Source organism: Charadrius vociferus, unplaced genomic scaffold (genome assembly GCF_000708025.1).
Source record: "Charadrius vociferus isolate BGI_N301 unplaced genomic scaffold, ASM70802v2 scaffold230, whole genome shotgun sequence".
NCBI classification, from domain to species: Eukaryota; Metazoa; Chordata; class Aves; order Charadriiformes; family Charadriidae; genus Charadrius; species Charadrius vociferus.
Genome location: NW_009646500.1, coordinates 3,399,440 through 3,421,663, shown reverse-complemented (window position 1 = coordinate 3,421,663; position 22,224 = coordinate 3,399,440). Strand labels below are relative to the sequence as shown.

The window sequence follows — 22,224 nt, the reverse complement described above, 5'->3', positions numbered from 1 at the left end:
TCTCTGTTCTCCTGCCTCACCGGTACTCTTCCATCCTGCACTTGCCACCCTGCCACACTGCAGCAATGAGGAGCAAATGAGCAGCATTAGGAGGGGCACGGACTTCCCCATCAATGCTGTTGCATGTAGTTGAAGCATCAGTATTTGTGTCATAAACAGAACTGGGCAAACAGAGACCTTCTCTGGAAGAGCCAGCACATTGTCCTCAATCCTGCACCATACCCCTGTGGTAGGACCCAAGCCCTAATCCCTGATCCAGTGGAACAACTCAATTTTTTTTCCACAAGCGGAGCCCTAAAGAGCTGCGACAGCCCCAGTTGCACACTGACACAAATGATTATTCTCTCTTGACAGACCTGCACAGCTCCCTCCTTGTATTTAACTGCAGTCCCAGTGAGCTGGATCAGGAAAGAGACACTTGATAGCTGCCGTTTCCGTGGTTGAAATATTTGTGAAGTTAGCGCATAATCTGAAAGCAGAAGCTAATAAATTATAGGGTGCTAATTGGGGCCGGAGTGGAGCCGTCAATCATATTATCCTAAACACACAGAGACCCTCATAACCTAAAAAGGCAAGAGAGCCTCCAGGAACAGCTCCCAGTTGTCACTAGCCATGACCTCCACTTCAGTGAGAGCACAGCGAGTCAAGGCAGAGAGTTTATTCTGCTAAGAAAATAAGAGAAATAAGAGAAATTTAAGAGGACACTTGTATTTGGTTTTGTTTACTCTCTTTGGGAGTGTATTTTCCAGAGCACTTTATTGTTCTGCTTTACCGCTTAACTTGCCACTCTTGCATTTTTTTGAAAAAAAGGAAGTGTAAATCAGATAAAAATTCACAATTCTTACATTTGCATAGCCCATAGAGTAACAGTCATAAGGTTTTAGTCACTGTCCCACCCCTGTGCATATAGGCCTGCCTTCTAAAAGCCATTTTATGCTCACAGTTCCTTTTTTGCTTCTCACGCACCAGAAACATACATACTTCTTTGAGGCTGCAGGACTCCATGATCTAAGCCAAAACACAACTGTGCAAACACAGTAGCAAGCACTTGCAGCTCTAGTCACTTTGCCACCATCTTTTCTTGTGTTGCTTCCATCAAGATCAAGTATTTTACTCATCACATAACATAAAAGCGGATCAAAGAATGCTGAAGAGGTTTTTAGTAACACTTTTCACCCAGAAATTCATTTCTATATGGAGACAGGTAAGCATTTCAGAAAGCGTTCCCTGGAGAAATGATCTGGAAAAAATTAGGAGCCACCCAAAAGTGAGTGGGAAAGGTCAATTTTGGTGGCATTACGACTAGTGCATGCTGGTCTGACAACTGAGCTACTGTAAGGTCAAATCCTTTTCCTGGTGGCACCTCACGCAGGCCTTAGTGACCGCCTAATCTTACTGCTGCAAGACACCGTCAAGTTAAGTATATAAATGCTTTTAAACATATTTCTAAATGTGTCATTTCCCCCTCGTTTTTGATGCCTGTATTAATTATTTAATGCTAGTCTGGAATTCTGGGAAGAAGTAGGACCAATAGTCACTTCTCATCTTGCTTCTCTGAAGAGAAAGGACAGCGTCTAACCTGGTGATGCTGTCACTAAAGCCAAGAGCCATCTCTGAGTGGAGTAGGCAAGAGGACGTGTTTGACAACCGACAATGGTTTACCACAGTCGCTAGTTTTGTTGTAGTAGATTCAGGTAGAGGACAACTCTTTGTGCCTTAAGCATCAGACTCAAAAATTATGGAGTGATACCTCTGTTAAGATAACAAAGACTATGTCAGCAGACAAACTGAGGAAAGCATAAAGCTGGCAAGGTCCTACTTGAAAAACACGAGGCTGTACTGTGTGAGTAGGTTTCCATCCTTGAGGACGTGGTGATATCAAACTGAAGAAATATGAAGATGTGACAGAAGATATTCTCATAAAAGGTTAATTCTGTGTCTCCCAGACTTCTGCCTTTCCTGTTTCTCTGTAAGAGAAAGCTGAATATATTTGTAATTGAGAGAACTTACATACAGTCAGCCCTCCTGGAAAGGTGTGAAAATTGGATAAGTGAAGAGAAATACAGCAGGACATTAATCAGAGTCGTGAGATTTTGGTGCTACATAATGATGTTGAAACTCCACTGACTTCCTTACAGGACACATGAAGAGGTAACTGTAGTTGCTTACTGTACTGCATAGGACAGCAAAGGCATTTCAGTGGCCTCATCTCTAACGATTACTAAGTGACTTGTACTGTTAGGGAAGATGAGAAAGGAAAAAAAAAAAAAAAACAAGAAAAAGAAGATCCAGCTATGTCAACAACATTGCAAAAGGGATTGGTATCCAAACAGAGAGCAGCTATTTTACAACTCCGTTCTTACCGTAAAAGATAGAAGGCGGTGATGAACGTCCTCCAAATGGAAGACGTCATCTGAAGAAGAAGTTAACACATTATAAAAAAGGTTATTTTATACGGCAGTATCAGTCATGTCACTGGCAATAATGACAATATTTTGGCATCATCACTTGGCTTTGATGCACTGAGTTTCTGGTTATTTATTAGAGTTAAAACATAATGTCAGTTAGAGGTGCCAAGTGTCATTATAAATAGAGCCATGATCGTTTGAAAAATCCACCTGGTATGCATGCTCCTGCAACTTACTCCAGTGTGTGTGTAAGAAAAACTTTCAAGAATCAATTAAAAGAAACGAAGGTGAACTAGAACTTTTTAACCACCAACAGACATGTCAGGGCCATTTTATAGACGTTCTTTTCTATGACGACTATTTTCAGACCTGTTATAGCTGAATTAAGATCAGCTTTGAGTAGAAAGAGGTAAATTTGACTCAAGAAGAAAGCGTGCCTTTACAGTTATTATTAAAACACATGAAACCTGGTATCACAGAGAATCAGTTTACCATATAAACCTGAATCATGGAGAATCAGTTTCACCTAGTTGTGTGCAGTAGAGCCACACCTGAGGACTCAAACCATCACAGACAGCATGTCACAGATGTCAAAGGAAAAAAAAAAAAAGAAAAAAACAGAGACATTAGTCAATTCAAATAGATGGTAAAACTTTCTCTGCTGAAAACAACTGTGGGAATCAAGGGTGCAGTGGCCCTGCTTTGTGCCCTGCCATACAAGTACTAAGGGAATCAACTTTGGAGGGACCTTGTGATCTGGAGGATGTTACTAGTCTTTGTTATGCAGGGTACCAGGAAAGCTGAGGAACAGCAACTTTAGTTTCAGCCCCAGGCCCTGGCTTGAACTTCTCAGATAAGCAAGGCTGCGGTAAACTGAGCTCTTGCCTTTCTTGTCCCCACCTTGCAGGTAATGAAGACTAATAGAAAACACTCATGTTAGCAGTGTAGCTGCGCATCCTTTTGCCTTTATGGTGGCCATTTTTAAGTTGCCCAAATCTTGGGATGATGCCATTGAATGACTTGACAGTAAAGTCTCTCAGGAAAGATGAGACCTGAATGTTAAATATAAAAAAGGCAAAGAAATCATCTTAACACCCCACATTTTTCAGTCCTACGTGATACAAGCAAACGTGTCTTTTGCCTTTCGTGTCTCAAAAAATCCTCTTTTCAAGCTGTATAAGTTTTCTTTTCAGAGCTCTTGACAGTCACATTCCCATAGCTCATGTCAAACTGCTGAGCACTCCCTCTATGGCACATGGGGATAAGCGAGTGATCCCACTGAAGCCTGGCATATCTCTCAGCAGCAGCTACACGCAAACTTTCCACAACTTTATCTTTCACCCAGTAAGGACTAATTTTTTTTTTTTTTTGTCATAAAGCTTTGTTTTTTCCTTTGTAGGATCTTGATCATGATCCTGAATGGAAAGTGTGAGGTACACAGGTTTTGGATAGATCTGGTCACCACTATGAACCAGCTCAAAAGCCCTTCCAAGCAACACTGAAAACCAGAAATGCACTGATGGGCAGGTGTTACCACCTTCGGACCAAGGGGACCGAAGATAGCAGACCTAGAATTGATGCCACTGAAAATGCTGCCTTAGTAAATAAGTAACATCTGCCGTGGCCCTTCACATTTACAAAATAATTTACAAACTTTAATTAATCACCACAGCATTTGTGTTATGTTGTAGTGCATACTATTCATAGGTAGCAGTAAATATTTTTCAACCATTCATATGGATGTCAAGTCTGCAGCTGAGAGATTAAATAAGCCAACTAAAGCCACATAGTATGTCCATGTCTGTCCAAGCACGGCTCAGAGTTCAGTCATTGCCATTTGAGAGCCCAGCACTAGTGGGTTGCGTGTGGTATCCCATCCTGAAGCATGCTCCCCATCGTTGCTCAGTGATCTCGCCAAGTGTCTGTGCTGGCATCAAGCACAAGGAAGAGCCTGAGATAGTAACCGGCTGCGACCCAGAGACTCACCTTGGGCATCCCCTGATCAGCACCTGGGGGCACACATCTCCTTTTCCTGGGCAGGTTAGAGACTGTACTAGGTTGGAGTCTATTTTCTTCATAGCAGCTTGTCTTGTACTATGTCTTAGATTTCCCACCAAAACGATACTCATAACACATTAATGTTTTAGTTATTGCTGAAAAGTGCTTGCACAGCATCAAAGACTTCTCATCTTTCCACTCTGCCCCACCAGTGAATACAATGCGGGTGCACAAGAGATTGGGAGCGGACTCAACCAGCAGACGACTTGAACTAACCAAAGACATATTCCACATCATACAATGTAATGCTCAGCAATAAAATGAAGAGGAGGGGGCTTAGGGAGATTAGCCATCTTTTGCTCAGGAACTGACTAGGCATAGGTCCACTTATCTCAGGCCAAATCTTAAAAAGCTAAAGACTTGGAGGCAGTTTCTGCACTGCTGCACATCAGCATAGATTAACATATTTAACCTGATTTCCAGCAGCTGAAGATTGGGTCTGTCTGCTGTATACTAGCCTGAGAATTATGCTTTTGTTAAGACGCTTTTGGAATTGCTGATATGATTCACCCCTATGATTCACACTCCAGATCACTCCACTTTCTGGTTCCTCCAGCTTTTGCAGAGGAAATCTTCCTAGGACAGGTTTCTCCTCTTATTTAAGTGGCTTCCTCTGGCTTACAAGGGAATCCAGAAATAATTCCTTTTACTACATAGATATCACACCACAGAGTCAGTCTCACCACGCATCTTAAATGAGGAAGGTAACAAGGCATGATATTGCCTCTACACTTGAGGATGAGTCTCTCAGCAGTACGTCACACAAGTATGGTCACAACAACTGCTTCACTTTTACCCTTATCTCACATTTAACCTTTCTGATACGTCAGGATTCTTTTCTCCACTAAATACATATTTCCTTTAAATGACGTTAGCACCCTTAAACCCATTTACACTTATTTAAAAACGTATCATCTCGAAAGTCAAGACACTTGAAGTCAAAGCTTTCTTGACTCTTTCCCTTGATCTGCCACAGAAGGAGGGGTCAACTGTCAGATACAAGCACAGGCCAGGTAGTGCCAGTTCCCTGCCCAAGAGAGAATGTGATAAAAAGATCTTTCATTCTCAACACCTCTTATATGTGTATCTCCCCTACTGTAGCTATGAAAACTGTGATCAAGGGCTGGCTGCTTGAAGGCAAGAGGTGTCCTCCTAATGGTGAATGAGAGTTGATGAGTAAAATGTGAATCATCACGAAGAGTTTAAATGAAGAGAGGAAGCATCACTTCAATGAGACAGAGAAGGTAAAATGATTAAGATGTGTAGAGAGAAGGCTGATACAGAAATGTGAGCGATTAAGAAGCTCTTTGCAAGCAGCATCATGGGTGGATGCAGGTGAGGTGTGTTTGTACACATCAAATTCAGCTTTGCCATAACTCAGCGGAATAGTTGCATTTGCATACTTACTCTTCTAAGGCAGGGAAATAAGAGAGGGAGAATGGAGTGATGGGCAGGGCCATGCTCAGAGCAGACAAATTGTATCACTGAGCATGCCTCAGATCACCGCACGTACAGGGAAGGTTAGGTATTGTGTCTTCCACTGAATCCAGCAAGTTATGAATCAGTATCCTTAGGTTTGGATTGAGAGGTTTGTGTTTTATCCAGTCCATTTTTCATACTATGAGATGCAAAAGGCATAGATCACTGGTCAATATCCCGAGCTTTCATTTATTGGTAATACATTAAACTTGACACTTTCTTCCTCGTCACGCTGTGACAAATCCTTCATTAAAACTAGTCTTGTCTTGCAACACTTAACAAAATGTGGACAAAGCGAGACTTATCTTCCCCTCTGTTCTTTCTGTGCTGCTTTGGGTACTTGTGACTACTTCAAAACCTGAAGGGCATTACTTCTGAATATTGTCTGTCACTGACACTCACCTTGCACACTAACCCATTTTACCCATGTTGGATAGGCTCTTGCATGATTCTTTTTCAACTCAGACCTACACGAAGCTGAATGACTTGGGTTATCACATCACAAACGTGGTCACAAGGCCTGTGAAAACTGTTGCCTAGACAAAATTTTGGCAGGATTGAAGCTTCTCCTGCTAAAGGAAAAGATATCATATGAAGTCTTGTTGGTTTTCAAAACCTTTGCTTGTGGCTTGCTGACTGAGCAGTCCTCTTGAGTTAAGCAGAATTACGCGTGCACATGAAGTCATCCAGGTGTGGTGACTGCAGAACTGGGATCTTCCTGAGTTCTGGCTAGCACATGCTACTGGTTATTAAAAGTTACTCATGTTTAAGTTATTGAAATGGAAGAAACGGCTGTACAGCCAAGCAGCACTTGAGGTAGAGGAAGGAAACATTATACAGTATTTATTTATCCGTCACTCATGGTCTGGTGAGCATAGCTTAGGAGGAAAAAAAAAAAACCAGAAGCACTGCAATTGTTGTTATTAGCAAATATGGCTTGTACACTAATTTGTAGATGAAGAAAAAAATATCTGTATAATTATAGACTGCTTGAAGGGGCTTTGTCAGGGACTTTGAAGAATTCTAATTCAAAAGCTCTCCATTTCTATTTCATTTGAGTAAAACAGTCAAAACCCAAAATTTTTGTTCATCTGTGTTGGATCTCCATAAAAGAAACTTTTGAAGCTTGATTTCAGTGGAGTTGCATCTTAAAAATGTATGCATTCTGACATCAGATAATGCCTTTATTACTCTTCAGTGTCCCACATTATCAAATATTTGCATAAAATCAGAGCATGTTTCTAGCTTCCTGACAGATGTCAATTAATAGCTCTGCATAATTTGCAAACTGCTATTCATGATGAAACGTTCCAAAAAGCTTATTGCTGTCTTTTATTCAGTAATTATTTGTATATTGTTTTATTATGAACTTTGACTTGATCTCCAAACACGTCAAGAAAACTTTCCCTTCAGGAAGTCTGATAAGAAATAAGTGAGGATGATCAACATTAAAAAGGGAAAGAAAAAGAAATGTAAGAAAACAAGCTTTCCTAGAGTCACAGATCAATCACTGTGCAATTTAACATTCAAGATGATTGCAAGTATTTGTTTAAATTAAATAGTAAAATAGACCATCCTCAGCAGTGGACAACTCAGTCACCCTTCTTCAATTGCTTTCTGATTTGGAGTTCATAAAAATACAACAAGAATTTATGTTAGTTTTTCAATTTGTAAAATCTTGTTTGTGCACAATGAAGCTACACTTAAACTGTTTTTTCTTTTCAGGAGTGAGTTGGTCCGTTCTTTAAGACAGTATACCAGTACCCCCTTTTTGGAAGGACTGTCTGTGTCTGAGGCATATGTGATTGTGTAAATTTAATCAACACAACAGTAAAATCACTTGCTGTTTGATTGCTTTAGTCCCTTAAACTATCTCCTGTGGAACACCAAAGCATAACGTAGAAAATCAAAAGATACGTAATTGCTGTCTTATTCTGCTACACATCATTGAGTACCTTATGATATTTTCTGGTGGTTTTAGTGTTTTAGAGAGTTTTGGGGGTTTTTTTGAGACATCTCTGTAAATATGATGAAGTGCAGGATGTTTTCCTTGGCTTATGTCTTCTTTGGTAGAGCTTTTTCTCTTCTTTCACTCTTTCATTCAAACAGAAGGAATCAGACTTGACTAAGTTCAGCAGAATTGATGCTTCCTCGATCTTGGTCGCCTTCTTTGACTAATATCAAATAATTTAAGCCTTCTTGATTCCTTGTTTCCATTAGCATGGTTGAAAGAATACTGTCCGAGTCTGCACATGGAACATCATTATCTGCAGTTAAAAAGAAAAAAAGGAAAAACAACAGCCCAGTGACATACATGTAGTATTAGAAAGCAAAGTGTTAGAAAGAAAAGTATTAAAAAGCAAAGTCAGACAGTGGTTGGAGAAAGTTGGTCTAGTGACTGCATAAAGAGTGGTTGGTGATTCAAATTTATTTTCTGCTATTGCCCGTGTGGATTATAGCTTTAAGCAAATCACTTAGGGAAGTTTGGTCATCACCATTCATACCTCCACAGGCAACAATACAGTTATGAATACATGACTTGCTTCTTTTGGTAGTAAAGATAGCCTGAATAAAAAGTGATTTGAATCTGTACCTTTGTGTAACCCTGCTAATAATACTGCTAAAGAGTCCTCTGAGGCGGGAAGTTTTCTACCTACTAAATCATTATAGACTGTCTCTCTATTCTGTCTTTCTAGAAGGTTGAACTTGGCAATCCAGTGTGTTTTTCCCATTTCTAAAAACTTTATATTTTTTCCCTAATTTGATGCTGTTCATATATAGAGTTGCCTGAAATCTATTGCAGGGAGTATGTCTTTTAAAGATGTAAAAATTATTGACTAAGGGTTCATTATAATTGTTGCTATTTTTTGCGTTTATTCTTGTAACATGTACCTTCTTTTATTACACTCCCTCCTTATTTTAGTTCACAGCTGAAAAATTAAACATGTGACATTTGGGGGTATCTGTTCAAAAGAATTGCAAGCATTGTGCTGTTGCACCAAGCAAGATACAATTTATTATGTCACCATAATCACACACACCCCCCAGCTATAAAGGCAAAAGTCTGTTCTGCATGCTAAAATCCATTAGGAAAGATTACCAGGAAAAGTCTGAAGGAGAATTTTGATTTTAGAAAGCCGTTAGTGAGATGAGGATTGGGACATAGAGCAAACTGTGGTCACATACCACAGTGACTGACAGCTACGAAAAATCATTTGATACTTACTTTGTCAGTTCGGGACTATTATGGCAATATTTAGTAATTCAATCCTGACTAAGACTCCAACCAGTACAGCTCGTCTTTGTATTTGTGTTTTGTTTAATAAAGCTTTTAATGGGAGCCCTCAGGGGCATGTTGCTTTGGAAAAGGCACAGTGGCAAATGCTGAGGGCATCTTTGCAGCAAACTCTTAAGAGAGAAACCTTAAAATAAGGACCCGAGTAAAACTGGGTATTTACAGACCAGACATATGCCGGCTGACCTGCCTAAGTATAGAACACTAGAGGAGCATTCAGATTTGTTTCCTGTATAAGTATCTGGAACTGATGAGGTGATGTTTACACAAATGTGAGTATGAGGTCACTGAGATATTTTTACCAGATATATAGATACATTACTAATTCTTTCCCCAACAGGTCTGGAGAACTACAGAATATATAAAATATTATAATCCTTTTTCAGCCTATGCACCACTGCGTTTCTCATTATAGAGAAAAAGAGCTAAAAAAATCAAACACCTTGCCTTGGTTTTACTTTTTGAACTTTGGGGACAGAATAAGCAAGAAAGACTATTTTTGCAGAATATTCTTAGCCCGCCCAAAGACAGAGGAAGAATATATTGTCGATGTCCTTTTTGCAATGACGTGACATGTATAAGCTACATTGCCACCTTCACTATGAGATTTTTGACAACAAGTGCCCTTTCCTTCACTGTTGTGCCATCTCCTCTTAGCGGAGTGTTCGGCCCCCATAACAGCTTAGCACCATTCTGCTGTAGAAGCCAAGATGTCAAGTTATGTAGTACAATGTTTGCCTCTCATGGAAGTCATCAAAGCAAGCAAATACTTTTTGCTCGCTTAGTTATGTGATGGATGCAGACAGAAGATACGGAAAATGAAGAACTGAGTTTAAAAAATCATTATATGTTGTGAAATTCCCCCAGAAATGTGAGGGCTAGAAGCACCACCAACACCCTGGGAAGCCATAAGCCAATGCAGAGAATTCTGAATAATCTTTGGAAGCCCCTTTCCAAAAATGTTAAGAATTTGAAAGAAGAGAGAGAGAAGCCAGAGTGGGGAGGCAGGTCAGAATATTTATGAGATATCATTCTTTTCTTTTCAGTTTTAACATTGCTAAAATTAGTTGATTGATGTATAGTCATGCTGGGTTATACGTGAGTAAATGCAGGATAAACCATGTGATGTGATCCCCTCAGATTTCACAAGCAAAGCTGGCTGAGCCAACAAAACGTCCTGAGAGGAGGCGTCCAAGGAACACCTTCATGGAATCTGAAGTCGTGCTGGGGAGTCAACTCCAAACGCTTAAATCCTGAGGGGTTGTCTACACTGTGGATTGCTGCATAGTGTAGGGTTACCCACGTTTGTTTTAAACAACCTGCCTCGGGGCATGAGGCAAGCTAGTTCTGGCAGTCCAGAGTTTTGTGAAGGCTGGAAGTACTCTGCTGAGAAGCAGGTTTCTGCTGAGCCCTGTGCTCACTCAGGTAGACTTTTTCCAATAACTAAAACGGTATGTTCAAAGCTCAGCCCTGTACTTGCATAGATATCTGTCTCAGGTCCTAAATGCATGCAGCTTTGACCTTGCTGGACACTTTTCCTAGTAGTGGTGTGCTTGAAGCACATCATCTGAGCCAAACTGCAGGTAAACTAATTACAGTGCATCTCTCCAGGGGTAGGCAGAACCTTACTCTAGAGAGCCACACATTAATTGACACAAGAAACTACGATCGCCTGACTCATACTAATGAGGGATGGAGTTTGCTTGCTTAGCCTCCTCTGAGGAGACTGGTCCTAACCTGATAAAATCCGTGCTTCCCCCTTCCCAATCTCAGCATCTCAGTCGGCTGCTTCCTGCCAGAGGGCAGTTGCGGTGCCGAGCTGGGTCACATATCCTGCCTTGCAACCACAGAGTCTTTCCTTGCCTGCTCGGTAGGCTGTGTGGGCTAACAACATCTTTTGAAGTCCTGCCTGGAAGGGTGCAAATTTCTGTGATGTCTTGATAAGCAGATGGATTTTTTGGTGTTTAAGTTCAGAAGGTGACAGCATATAAGAAGAAAAAAAAAAAAAATGACAGTAGAAAAGATGATTGGTAGACACTGAACAAACTGATCTAGAGATGATGATCTTCTCTTACAGCTATTTCAGGGCCAGATCCTCAGCTAGAGCAAATTAACAAAGCTCCACAGAAACCTGTGGGATGCTGCTGATTTACACCAGCTAAGTAGCCAGCCTGAGATGTTGCTAATTCTGGATAACATAATCTCATTTGATGCTTAGCACCTTCCGTATGGTAAAGTATTCAGAAGTGCAGCCACATTTACTTTTTCCAACTAATATCCTCCTGCTTTTCTCATACATACTCTGCCCTTTGTCCCTGCCACACAACGTACGTGGTAGTAAACAAGAGGCTGGCCGACTTACCGACATGGCTGAAAGATGTACCCCACAGTGACACCGTCAAAAGAAGCGCTTGATGACATATCTTTGTTAAGGGAGACAAAGGTGGCTATTGAACCCTGACTTCTCCACCTCAGCTATGGTGGTTAGCTCAAGGAGATAGTTCCTGCGTAGGGAATATTTTCCTGATACCTGGTGGCCACCTGGAGCTGGAGGTGCTGTGTTTCAGTTTCTGCACATCGCCAGTAAGAATATAAATAGAACAAATATATATCCGTTTTAATACTCCACTCTGTATTATATATCAGTGGAGATATATCTGTGTTTCCTGTCTAATGAAGCATATGATCTTGCATGGTTTGAGGGTGACTCACCACGCTTTGCTATTCTGTCAAACACTAAAGGTGCTAAAAGTGAGAATTTTGCTCATCCTGCATTTCCACTGCACTAAACTGCTTGAAGCATTGACTGCCTGTCTTTCTTTTTATTTTAATAGATTTTTCAGAGATCTGGGGACTGAAACCTCTGTGCACAAGAAGCTGTCTTGGGAAACACAGATATAAGCCTGTTTATTATCTTGTTCATTATAATTTATAATATAAGAGAACCAAAAAGGCCAGTTCCACGTTTGCAGCAATACATTAAGGCTATATAAATAGGAAAGCACCCCCCCTTCCCCAGGTCACAAAGCAGGGTTCATTTTACCCAGTTTTAATGACCCAGGTCTTATATGTCCAGTTTAAGCTCCTTGCCTGGGCTGCCTTTGCAGGCAATGGAGAGAGAGAAAGGAGGAATGACTCGCTTTGTGGAGATGCTTATTTCACATCCTTACCTGTACACAGTAACATCTCCTGAACGTGTCTACAGCTTTACGGTGACTGCCAAACAGCTTAGACAGCCAGAGTAAAGGCAGTGCATTTTACTTGCTTGTATCTATACAACCATACTACACAAATGTCAGCTCTTATAACATCATATCATCTGACTTTTTTTCCTCAGTCGAAGGCAAAGCATTAGCATGACTTGCCTTGCAGTATCATATGGCTCATGTGCACTCTCTGGAATCAAGCAGCATTTGTCTAGGGGACAAATAAGAAATTATCACACCAAGTACCCCTTTTCCTACAGTGTTGTAACCACTCACTGTTTTGGAAGAAGCCTTTTCTCTGACCTCGGCTGGCTTTGGGTCAGCCACTCACTAAGCTAAGTGGGGAAGAGGATTACTGAATTTCAGAAAAATACAAAGGAGACTAGATACAAGGTTTTTAAAATGTCTCTTATCAACACATCTGCTTTAGAGAAGCTTCCGTTTGTCCAAGTGATTACTTTAACTTCAGAGAGGTGTGCAGAATAGTTTTTTAAAACGCAACTTGTTTTAGGAAAATAAACTGATGACTCTTAGACAGGGAACAGCAAATGAGTATTACTCAGCCAGCAGAGAGGGAAGATATATAATTAATGGTGAAATTGCTGATTTCAGATTTTAATATCAAATCCACTCAATGCAAAATTTTACACAGCCATTTTAAAAGAAAGAGAGTTACATTTTTAACAAGTACCTTAATTGCTGAAAAAAGTAAATATACTGAGTGACTGGCTTCAGAAAGAAAAGCAAAAAGGGAAACGTTACAACATTCTAACTGTTTTATCTTCCCACATTTTTCAAGCAACACCTCCAGCTTAGGGATTTAAAAACTATGATTTTGAACCCAAATGTGTTTCCTCTTAGTCTTTAGTCTCTGGATTTCCTCGGGCTCCTTCCAACTGCCCTACATCTCCTCTCACTGGAGGAGCCACTTCTAGCAGTAAGAGTGTGTGACGCAGTTTCTGAGTAATTTGACATTTTTTCCTTACAGGTCCAAAAGGGATTGTGGGGAGCAGTACTGATAAGAATAGTCCTTCTGGGTCATAAAGGCAAGGAGCTGCTCCAGCTGCTTAATGCCCAGTTGTCTGATGTCGGCAAAGACGTTTGCCAAAACAAACAGGTGTTTCCATCCGTAAAGGGGCATGCTTGGGACCTGAAAAAATATAGTGCTGTCTTGTATGTACAAATGTAAAAAGTTATGTCTGAAAATAGATGGACTGGTTATTTATACAGCAATGCAGGGCCATCCTTTTAGCATGCTGATTCATGAGATTTCATCTGAACTTCTTGAAAATGGGGAAAGAACAGCCTATCTTTCAGCAATGAATGGGGACTTTGGTGCTGGGGCCTCTGCTCAATTAATTCCCATTGGATTCAAAGACCAGTGGTGTCTCGGTCCTCCAGTTGGAAAGTGCTTCCTCACTCAAAAAAATGTTGTCATTGCTATTTAATGCCCACGATCAATGTCCTGTAAGAGCAAGAAGGAAAAACTCTAAACTGGTAGACCTGTTCCTGGTCCTGAGATTGCTTCCCTCTGTCTGAAGCAGCGGTGCCAGGAGCTGCTGGTATTGCTCAGGCATATTTATTGCCACTTGATGCCTTCTTTAGAAGGGCAACTGTTGCAATAACAAAATCGGTATCCCTTTTGCCATCCCCACGCTACCCTGTTAGTGTGCTGTCCAGACCACTAACATACTATCTGTATTAGTTCACCCACACTTGCAATCTGCATGTCATACGGCACCAGCATTAATCTTGATGAGAAAATCTCACGTTTTCCAGCTCTTCCACCTACAAAATAGAGCATATGGACCTGCTAAAGGTGTGGCTACCTACAAGTAGGTAAGGCTCAACAGAAATTGGAAGATGTATGATTCCATGTAAGGCTAAGTATCATAGTTATTTTGAGGCCTGTCATTTCACTTTGCTTGACATTTAGCTCTTTCTTTTGGAACCAAGTCTCCTGGTGAGAGCAAGCATTTCTTGGCGGGAGGCTCATGACAGGAGTTTCATTACACACAAAGGCCAATGACCGCGTAACATTTTTGGAAAATGTTGTCCAGGACAATCCATCATGGAACAGTCTTTTGGATTATTTGTATTGGCTCTCATCTATTTACTACTACTACAAACACAAGAAGTACTTCATTTAGTCCCAACTAAAAATGAATGCAAACTTATTAAGATATTTTAAATATCTTAACTTATTATACAGCATTTTACAAATCACAGACTGAGACATATTCCATGCCCCAAGCTCTTCATGGCAGGGTCATGAAGGAGTGAGCATTTTCATCTGGAAGTGTGACTAGAACCCTACTGCCAGTTCTTGCTTAAATTGATCGCACTTCTGGAGCCCACATTTCAGTGAACTCCGCTACACAAGATTTACATCTCAGGCAGAAGAACAGTTGAATTAGTTTAAGGCTGGAGGGCTACAGAAAACTGACATGTGTGTATCCCCGATCAGATAATGCAGCAAAATTAAGACATCACCAGAATTCTAGGCCTTCAGCCAAGAACTTGGGGAAAGAGGGAGATAACCTACAGATAAACTATTATTATAGGTGGAAATAAATATGTGCATTATAGAGACAAGTAAAGAGCTTATTAAGCGTTTAGTCTTTTAAAATACATTTAAATGAAAAGATGATACATAGATTAATAAAACTCAAACTATACTGTTTCCTGATGGGCATTCCCTGTGTGAAAATCACGAAATGAGTCTGAGGAGAAGTTAAGGAGGAGTTTCCAGAACTGAGGCATGAAAACTCCCTTCCAACCTAAACCATTCTATGATTCTATGAAAAAATTGAATGGAAGCATGAAAACAGTTGCTTTGTCTTTCCATCCCAATGAAGATCCAGCAGTGAGTCTGTGGCGACAACAGCTGGGTAGAGCTTACAGAAGGGGAAGAATAGGGGGAATCCACAAAAGGAAATAGGGCAGCTGGTGGGGAAAAGGGTAAGGCTTAGGGAGCAAGTGTGCTGAGCAAAACAGGCTGGCTCTGAGAGCTATTGCCAAAGTTCTGCCCTGTTTACCAGAGTGGGCCAGATTATTATAGATATTATAGTGGGCTAGGTTATTATAAAGAGGCTTAGTGGAGTCTGATTTAAAAAATGACCACCACCAACAGATCCCCTGAATGTATGTACCCCCTTATGGAGTACCACTATTATTAAGACTACTTTAAAAGTCCATCACACAAGCACGTTTTCTGTAGTAAACTGTTTGGTTTTTTTCAAATTTTAACCATTCAAACTGAAATGTTTCATGGTAGTCTCAATTCATATTTTCCTTTTCAAAAAATTGGGCATTTCTAAGAATGCTACTTTTGTCCCTGGCAAACAAATAAAGCAATGTTTTTTCCTCTGTGACCTCTGCTGTGTGGCAGAACCTGAAAATTTGGCAAAAGAATGTTTTTTATGTTAAGAATATATATTTGTCATCCCAGTGAAAGCACTGATTTGCCTAGATTGAGCAAGTTAACAGCAGAGGAAAGATCACTCATAGCTGGTACATGCAAAGAGAAGACTTGCACTGAAAATAAAATCCTTGCATGTTACATCTATGCCAGGCCTGCTCCACCAAAAGGATGACAAACCTATATTCCAGCTTGTTTCTCCAACTCCAAGCAGCGGAGGGGCAGGTTTGTATTTAAAAGTTTCAGCCCTGCTAAAGATCTTAGCAGATATTGATGTAATGCCACAGGAATTTCTTAATTCCCTTAGTTTTCATGTCTCTGTTGCCCGTGGAGTTAAGGAACATGCAGCAAAGATGTCTAACCTAGGAAACCACCCTAGGTCAGGAGTAGATGCAAGCAGCCAAATCAGCACAGCCCTATGTCCAGTGGATGTTGTGTTTCCATAGCCATCTGCAAATTAAGCATCTAGTCTGAGATGCTGTGCCCAGGTTGAATATGGCAAGTCACCCGCGCTCCAGCCATCATCGGTGGAGAGAAAGGCAAAAGGTGACCCCTTTTGTGCTATGGTACATGCCTAAAACATGTGAATCGTCACTCTCTGGAGTTGTCTGTTTCTCCTCCTGACTACAGAGATATCTAGAAGAGTATCTTAGATGATATTGCTAGCTTCTAGACAGCTGCATTTAGGTAAGATAAAGTCCATCCAAAATGTAAGGCCGATTAGCTTGGGCAAAGTGCCTAATTAATTGGCTGTACTCCTTTCCTAAGCTAATGCCAGGCTTAGGTTTGCGCCAGATTAAGTATCTCTTTCCTGAACTCCACTATTTAGAGTGAAGATGTCCCTAAAGAAACTAGGAAATTACACTACATGCAAATGCACAAAGCTCTTCCTTACAGCACAAGGGTGCAAAATCAGCTGTTTAAAAAGCAGGACATGATAACTTATCAGTGCTGGCTTACTTTGGTCCCATCACGTCAATGATAAAGTCTTTAGTCTTGTAGTGACATATAACCATATCATGCACAGACTGGCTCTGACAGAGAAAGAAATCACCACGGGGATAAACTGACATATGTAATGCTACACCAAGTGATAAAGAATAGCAAAATATCAAACTGACTGTCATTAATTGAGCATTGGACAGTGCAACTAAATTGAATATGGGTAGAATCCTGTAGAAAAATGACTACATAGTTGTGTAATTGAGTACTGCATTATTCCTGGAATGGATCAGGAAGTTTTTAGGAAATAACAAAATATTGATCTATCAAAACTGTTTATGAAGCAGGGCGAGTTCTCAGTTCAACCACATTTTGTGAAGAAATGAAAAGAAACAAAGCCTTTAGGAATTTTAGAAACAACTAGGTTTTGGGGGATCTATCAAAACTGTTTATGAAGCAGGGTGAGTTCTCATTTTGTGAAGAAATAAAAAGAAACAAAGCCTTTACGAATTTTAGAAACAACTAGATTTTGGGTTTTTTTAGAGTGGAAAACAATTCTTTTCACAGGAAATATTTTTCACTAGAAAACCATGGTACGCAAAGTGCTTACATTAAAAAAAAAAAACAAAAATCTGTGAAATTAAAGTGAGATATTTCAATCGATAAAGACTTCTTTTTGCAGATTTTCAAATTACATGTTTTACTAAGACTTCACTTTTTCTCTAGATTTATCCAGTCAGGAATTACTGCAAGACATGAAAAGCTTCTTGTTCTGGCCCAGTCAGGTTGTTCATTTCCACGTTTAGATTACTTGAATCACAAACAACTTTAAATTTGGCATCACCTATTGATTTAATTTCTCTCTTCCCAGCTTTAACAACGTTCTTATATAGTTGGGCTTTGTTGTGCCCCATGTGTTACGTATATCTTGCCGAACATCACCTAGTTTTATTCATTCACAGTGTTCAGAGCACTGACATGCTATGACTCCTGACTGGAGCTATCACAGTTTGGGCTAGAATAAAGTCTGCCTTGCTTAGGTACCTAATTTGTGCCTCACTTTCAGGCAACTACTGAATCAGTACTCCTGAAGAAAGTCAGTCCCCAACTGTCATGTTTAGCTAATGGAGAGGGAATAGATGCCTTTGAAATTGGAACAGATTTCCACCAGGAAGCCTTCAAAAGCTCTCCTGACTGTACAAGGCACATTTGCTTTAGCATAACAGGGTCATGAAGCGTCAAAAATTTAGATGGAAGCCGGATGTCTCAGTGAGGCAGGCTCAGTTGCAACCTCACAGGTGTCTTTTTGCTTGGTAATCTTGTACGTGCTTTACCTAATGCATCATACCTAATGGCACCTAATGAATCTTTACAAGTTTATTATGAGACAGGTAATCCTTTGCTGTTCCCATTTTATAGGCAGAGAATTTGAGGCTGTGACAAATGCAATGAAAAGAACTGCTGAATCCCTCTTTGTTACAGTTCATGGGGCAGAAGCCATGGGGACAGCAGGTACTGGCCCAGGCTCACCTTCAAAAGCTTGGTTGATGACTCCAGTTGCTGCTTCTTTGTCTTCAAGGTAGTGGATGAAGCACAGTGGAGAGTGTCTTATCTCTTGTAGTTTGTCCTGAATATAAGAGAAAGTAGGTCTGTTGTGAGGTTCTTGGGCCCAGCATCTTGACATTAAATCACACCTGGAAAAAAAAAGTGTCAAAATGCAAACATTAAAGATAACAGAATCATTAATCTCAAAGCTTATCATTAAGATATCATCATCTGAGAGGCAAGTCTGGCCTATATTTTCAACTTCCAAAAACTTTGTATGTGGTACAAAGATTATGATTAGTGGCTGAGGGAAGGAAAAGCATGTTAAAGATCAGTTGTCAGAAATACTCACTATGAATGCTTTTTATTTTTCAAAGATGGGTATTTTTGAGACTGGGAACAGCTATAACATTAACAAAAAAAAAAAGAAAAAAAGACACATTTGACATTAATATCTGCTCTCACCAAAGAAGTCACCAATATTTTCTAAGAAAGCAGACAAGCAAGTAATTCTCTGACAGGAAAAAAAATGATGTCTAAACCCAGAAACGAACCTGAAGGTATCAACTTATTTAATCCTCCTTCATCTCACACCACGTCAACTTTAGGGGAAGTTCAAGGCAAACTCTCCGGCACAGAGAGGGTTAATTTAGACTTCTGCCTCCAGACAAAAACAAATAGGAGTAAGTTTTCCCATCAAAGGCACAATGGTCCCAGTTTCCTCTGTGCGCAGGGATCCTACCCCACCTTGCACAACATTATCTGTGCCATTCAGTGGAAAACTGCCCCTCCCGTTTGTCTAAAGGATAGGGCTGATTTACACTGCTTACTCGAGGTGAGTCCGGCTACACAAAACCAAATCCTACAAAAGCCAGGGGGAGCCAGGCTGAAAACCAAAACAGAGCCAGCACCTTGATATGCTAAGTGTTGGGAGTGGAGGGGTGTCTTATGGTCTCAAAAACCTGAGAGCAGGGTTTGAACAGCCAGTGAAAGGCCAGTCAGGAAGCTGCTACTGGAATGTGGAGCATTCACCTCTAAGCCCTAAGTTCAAATCCTTCCCCGACAAACAGCCTCCCAGACCTGCTGCTACGTGATACCAGGCGTTACTGAGTTATGTGAAATAAATTGCCTCACTCAGATCCTCACTTATTCACCTTAAAAAGGAGACTGCTGTCCTTCACCAGAATTGGGTGCTTACAAAACCCTTGGTGATAGGTGGAAGAAATCTCCTGACTTCCGATTTTTCAATAATATTTTCATTAAAATACTGGCAGTGACTGAGAAACCTGAATAGAAAATTGTTTCAGAACCACTTTTCATCGATGTGTATCGTATGGTTGTGGAGCTGGACAGAGTGATTCTGTTTTTTCAAAAGGATCCAGTGAAATCTTGAAAATCCATTCTAAGAATCTAAAAAATATTAGTGACTTCCTAACACTCTAAATCACTTCATCTGCTTACTTTCAGGTGTACTGGTTGTTGATGACACCAGACATATAGATGGAAAAGTACAGGATAGGACTTAAAATGAGGTGAAATTACTTTGGTTGTCCTTCTGCTGCCAGCAAAGTGTCTGTCACATTGCATTCAAAAGCCACGCTTGGATGCTGGAAGCCAAACAATCTGCTTTCTGGTTGTGCTGGTTGGTAGGATATCCAAGAAAAAAACATGAGTTCAGGCGCTGCGCTTTATCAGGTTAGCACTTGGGCTTTCATGAGCAGACTCTTATGCAAGGTGTAGCAATGAAGTAAAAGAGCTCACTGAGTACACGGCTCCTCTAACGGAAAGGAAGAAACAGCCAGCCATGGGCCAACAGAGGGAGGAAGAAACAGGAAATTATACAAAAGTCATAGAGTGATAGAATGGTTTGGGCTGGAAAGCATCTTCAAAGATCATCTCATCCAACCCCCCCTGCCACGAGCAGGGACATCTTCAACTAGATCAGGTTGCTCAAAGCCGCATCCAACCTGGCTTCAAACACTTCCAATGACGGTGCATCCACTTCTCTGGGCAACCTGTTCCAGTGTCCCACCACCTTCATGGTAAAAAATTTCTTCCTTATTACAATCTAAACCTACCCTCTTTTCATTTATAAAACAAGAACAGATGTGGATTCTGAATATTTTTGTATTCCTAAGACCAATCACTGTCTTTTTAAATAACTAATTTTTTATTGAACAATCTGCTTTATAAAGCCATTCAGTACTCTTATTGAGTGGGGATATTCATTGCTGCCACAACAATCAGAATTGGAATTTTATCATTTTAATTATATTCCATATTCTTATTTCCTAAGTCAAATTACTTGCTGGTTGGCTTAAAATATTAACACCAGATAGAACTGGTATTATTCACAAACTATTTAATTCAGATAGGCTTCAGGTTTCTAATGACAAAAACTTTCATGCTGTCCCAGAATATATCCGCAAATCTTGCATGGACAGCTATTTGTGGCATGATATTTAGCATACAAGGCATGCTGTGACATCCAAAGTTTTAAGTCACATGGCATAAACTTTCACTAGCAGAGAAATGCATCAGGACGAGACCAGTCAAGAGGGTGAAACCCAGGTTAATATGCCAAGATGTACATGAATGACAGCTTGAGCACATTGTTATATTTTCTTAGGAGCCAAACATGGGCTCACAAATACTGCATCACTTCAGTACGAGGAAGACACTCAGAGGATCCCCCTACTTCATGATGAAAGCCTTTCAGGAAGAAATGAAAAATAACAGATCCAAACACAACATCAGTTAGAGGTTTATGTTCAGTTTAAGAACTAGCCTGTACACCTGGATGTACACCTACACACCTACATTTCACAACTGTGTTTTATCTGGGTGGGACAGCTGGTAAGCATATGTCCAACAGACCTACATACATGGCACAAATAAGAATTTGAGAGCCCGGAAAACCAAAGAACCATTAAACCAAAGATCCATTAGCTAATATCGGAGGCTGAAAGTGAACAACTGCTGAAATTTGCTTTAGTGCACAGAAGCTACAGGACATTAGCAATTTTCTCTCACACGAGATGGAAAATACCATTGATGTGTGGGCTTTCTTAGAAAAGGAGAAAATTTGTTGGGATGAAGAAGACCCTCTGCTTTCACCTCATGCATTCTGAGCAAGCCCTTCTTATCCCTCTGGGGAGTGGGAGGGGGGTGGGGTGGAAGTGTAGGGGGGGTGGATTCCCATAAACAAATAACAAAAGCTTTTAGTTACCAAACTAAACTTTCTTCCTCAAACTCGATTGTGTAACTTTGCATGGGAGTGAGCATTTGGTGAAACCACAGCTTCAAGTCAGCAGGTGGCACCGTGCTTGTACAAATTCTCCTGACTGCAATCACAGGCTTTCAGGATCTATGTTAAATTAGCTCAGTTCAGTCCAAACCTTGGCATGCTCTTGCATGCAAGAACTCACAGCCAGGTGGCTGTGCCAGATGTGGGTCTCCGACTACAAAAGTAGTGCCATTCATACATTTAATTCATATTTCAATAATTGTGGCTCATTTATAGATCCCCAAGCCCCTTTTCCAGTTCATTACCAAGCTTTACCTATCCACACTTCTTTGGCGGAAAGCAGATGATTACTCCCTGGAGTAACATCTTGTGGAGGCGAGGAGGAGAATTTCTCCCCCTGCTGAAAAAAAAAAAAACACCCCTCCCACTTCCTTAGAGCTTTTATACCCCAAGGTTTCTGTGTCAGCCCTACTTGCCCTTGCAGTGTAAGCCTACCACAGATTCCTAAACACTTCTCAGCTGAAGTAATTTGGCCTTTGAACTCTCTTCCTTTCAGTGATGGTTTGTTTTGTCAAATGACAATGAGCAAGCCAAAGTGCCGAGGAGACAATTACTGACTGCTG

At 40.6% G+C, this 22,224-nt stretch overlaps 1 protein-coding gene across 1 annotated transcript in view; it reads right to left on the bottom strand.

The window, feature by feature from the left end:
* Positions 1–8,060: 8,060 nt before the first annotated feature.
* The window catches only part of ROS1 (ROS proto-oncogene 1 , receptor tyrosine kinase), a 73,974-nt gene continuing 59,810 nt past the window's right edge, over positions 8,061–22,224 (bottom strand). Inside the window, exons 43-44 of the mRNA XM_009883348.1 lie at positions 18,340–18,503; positions 8,061–8,212 (exon numbers count right to left, since the gene is read on the bottom strand). Of these exons, the coding sequence (XP_009881650.1) occupies positions 8,061–8,212; positions 18,340–18,503 (316 nt within the window). The remainder of the gene's footprint in view (positions 8,213–18,339; positions 18,504–22,224) is intronic.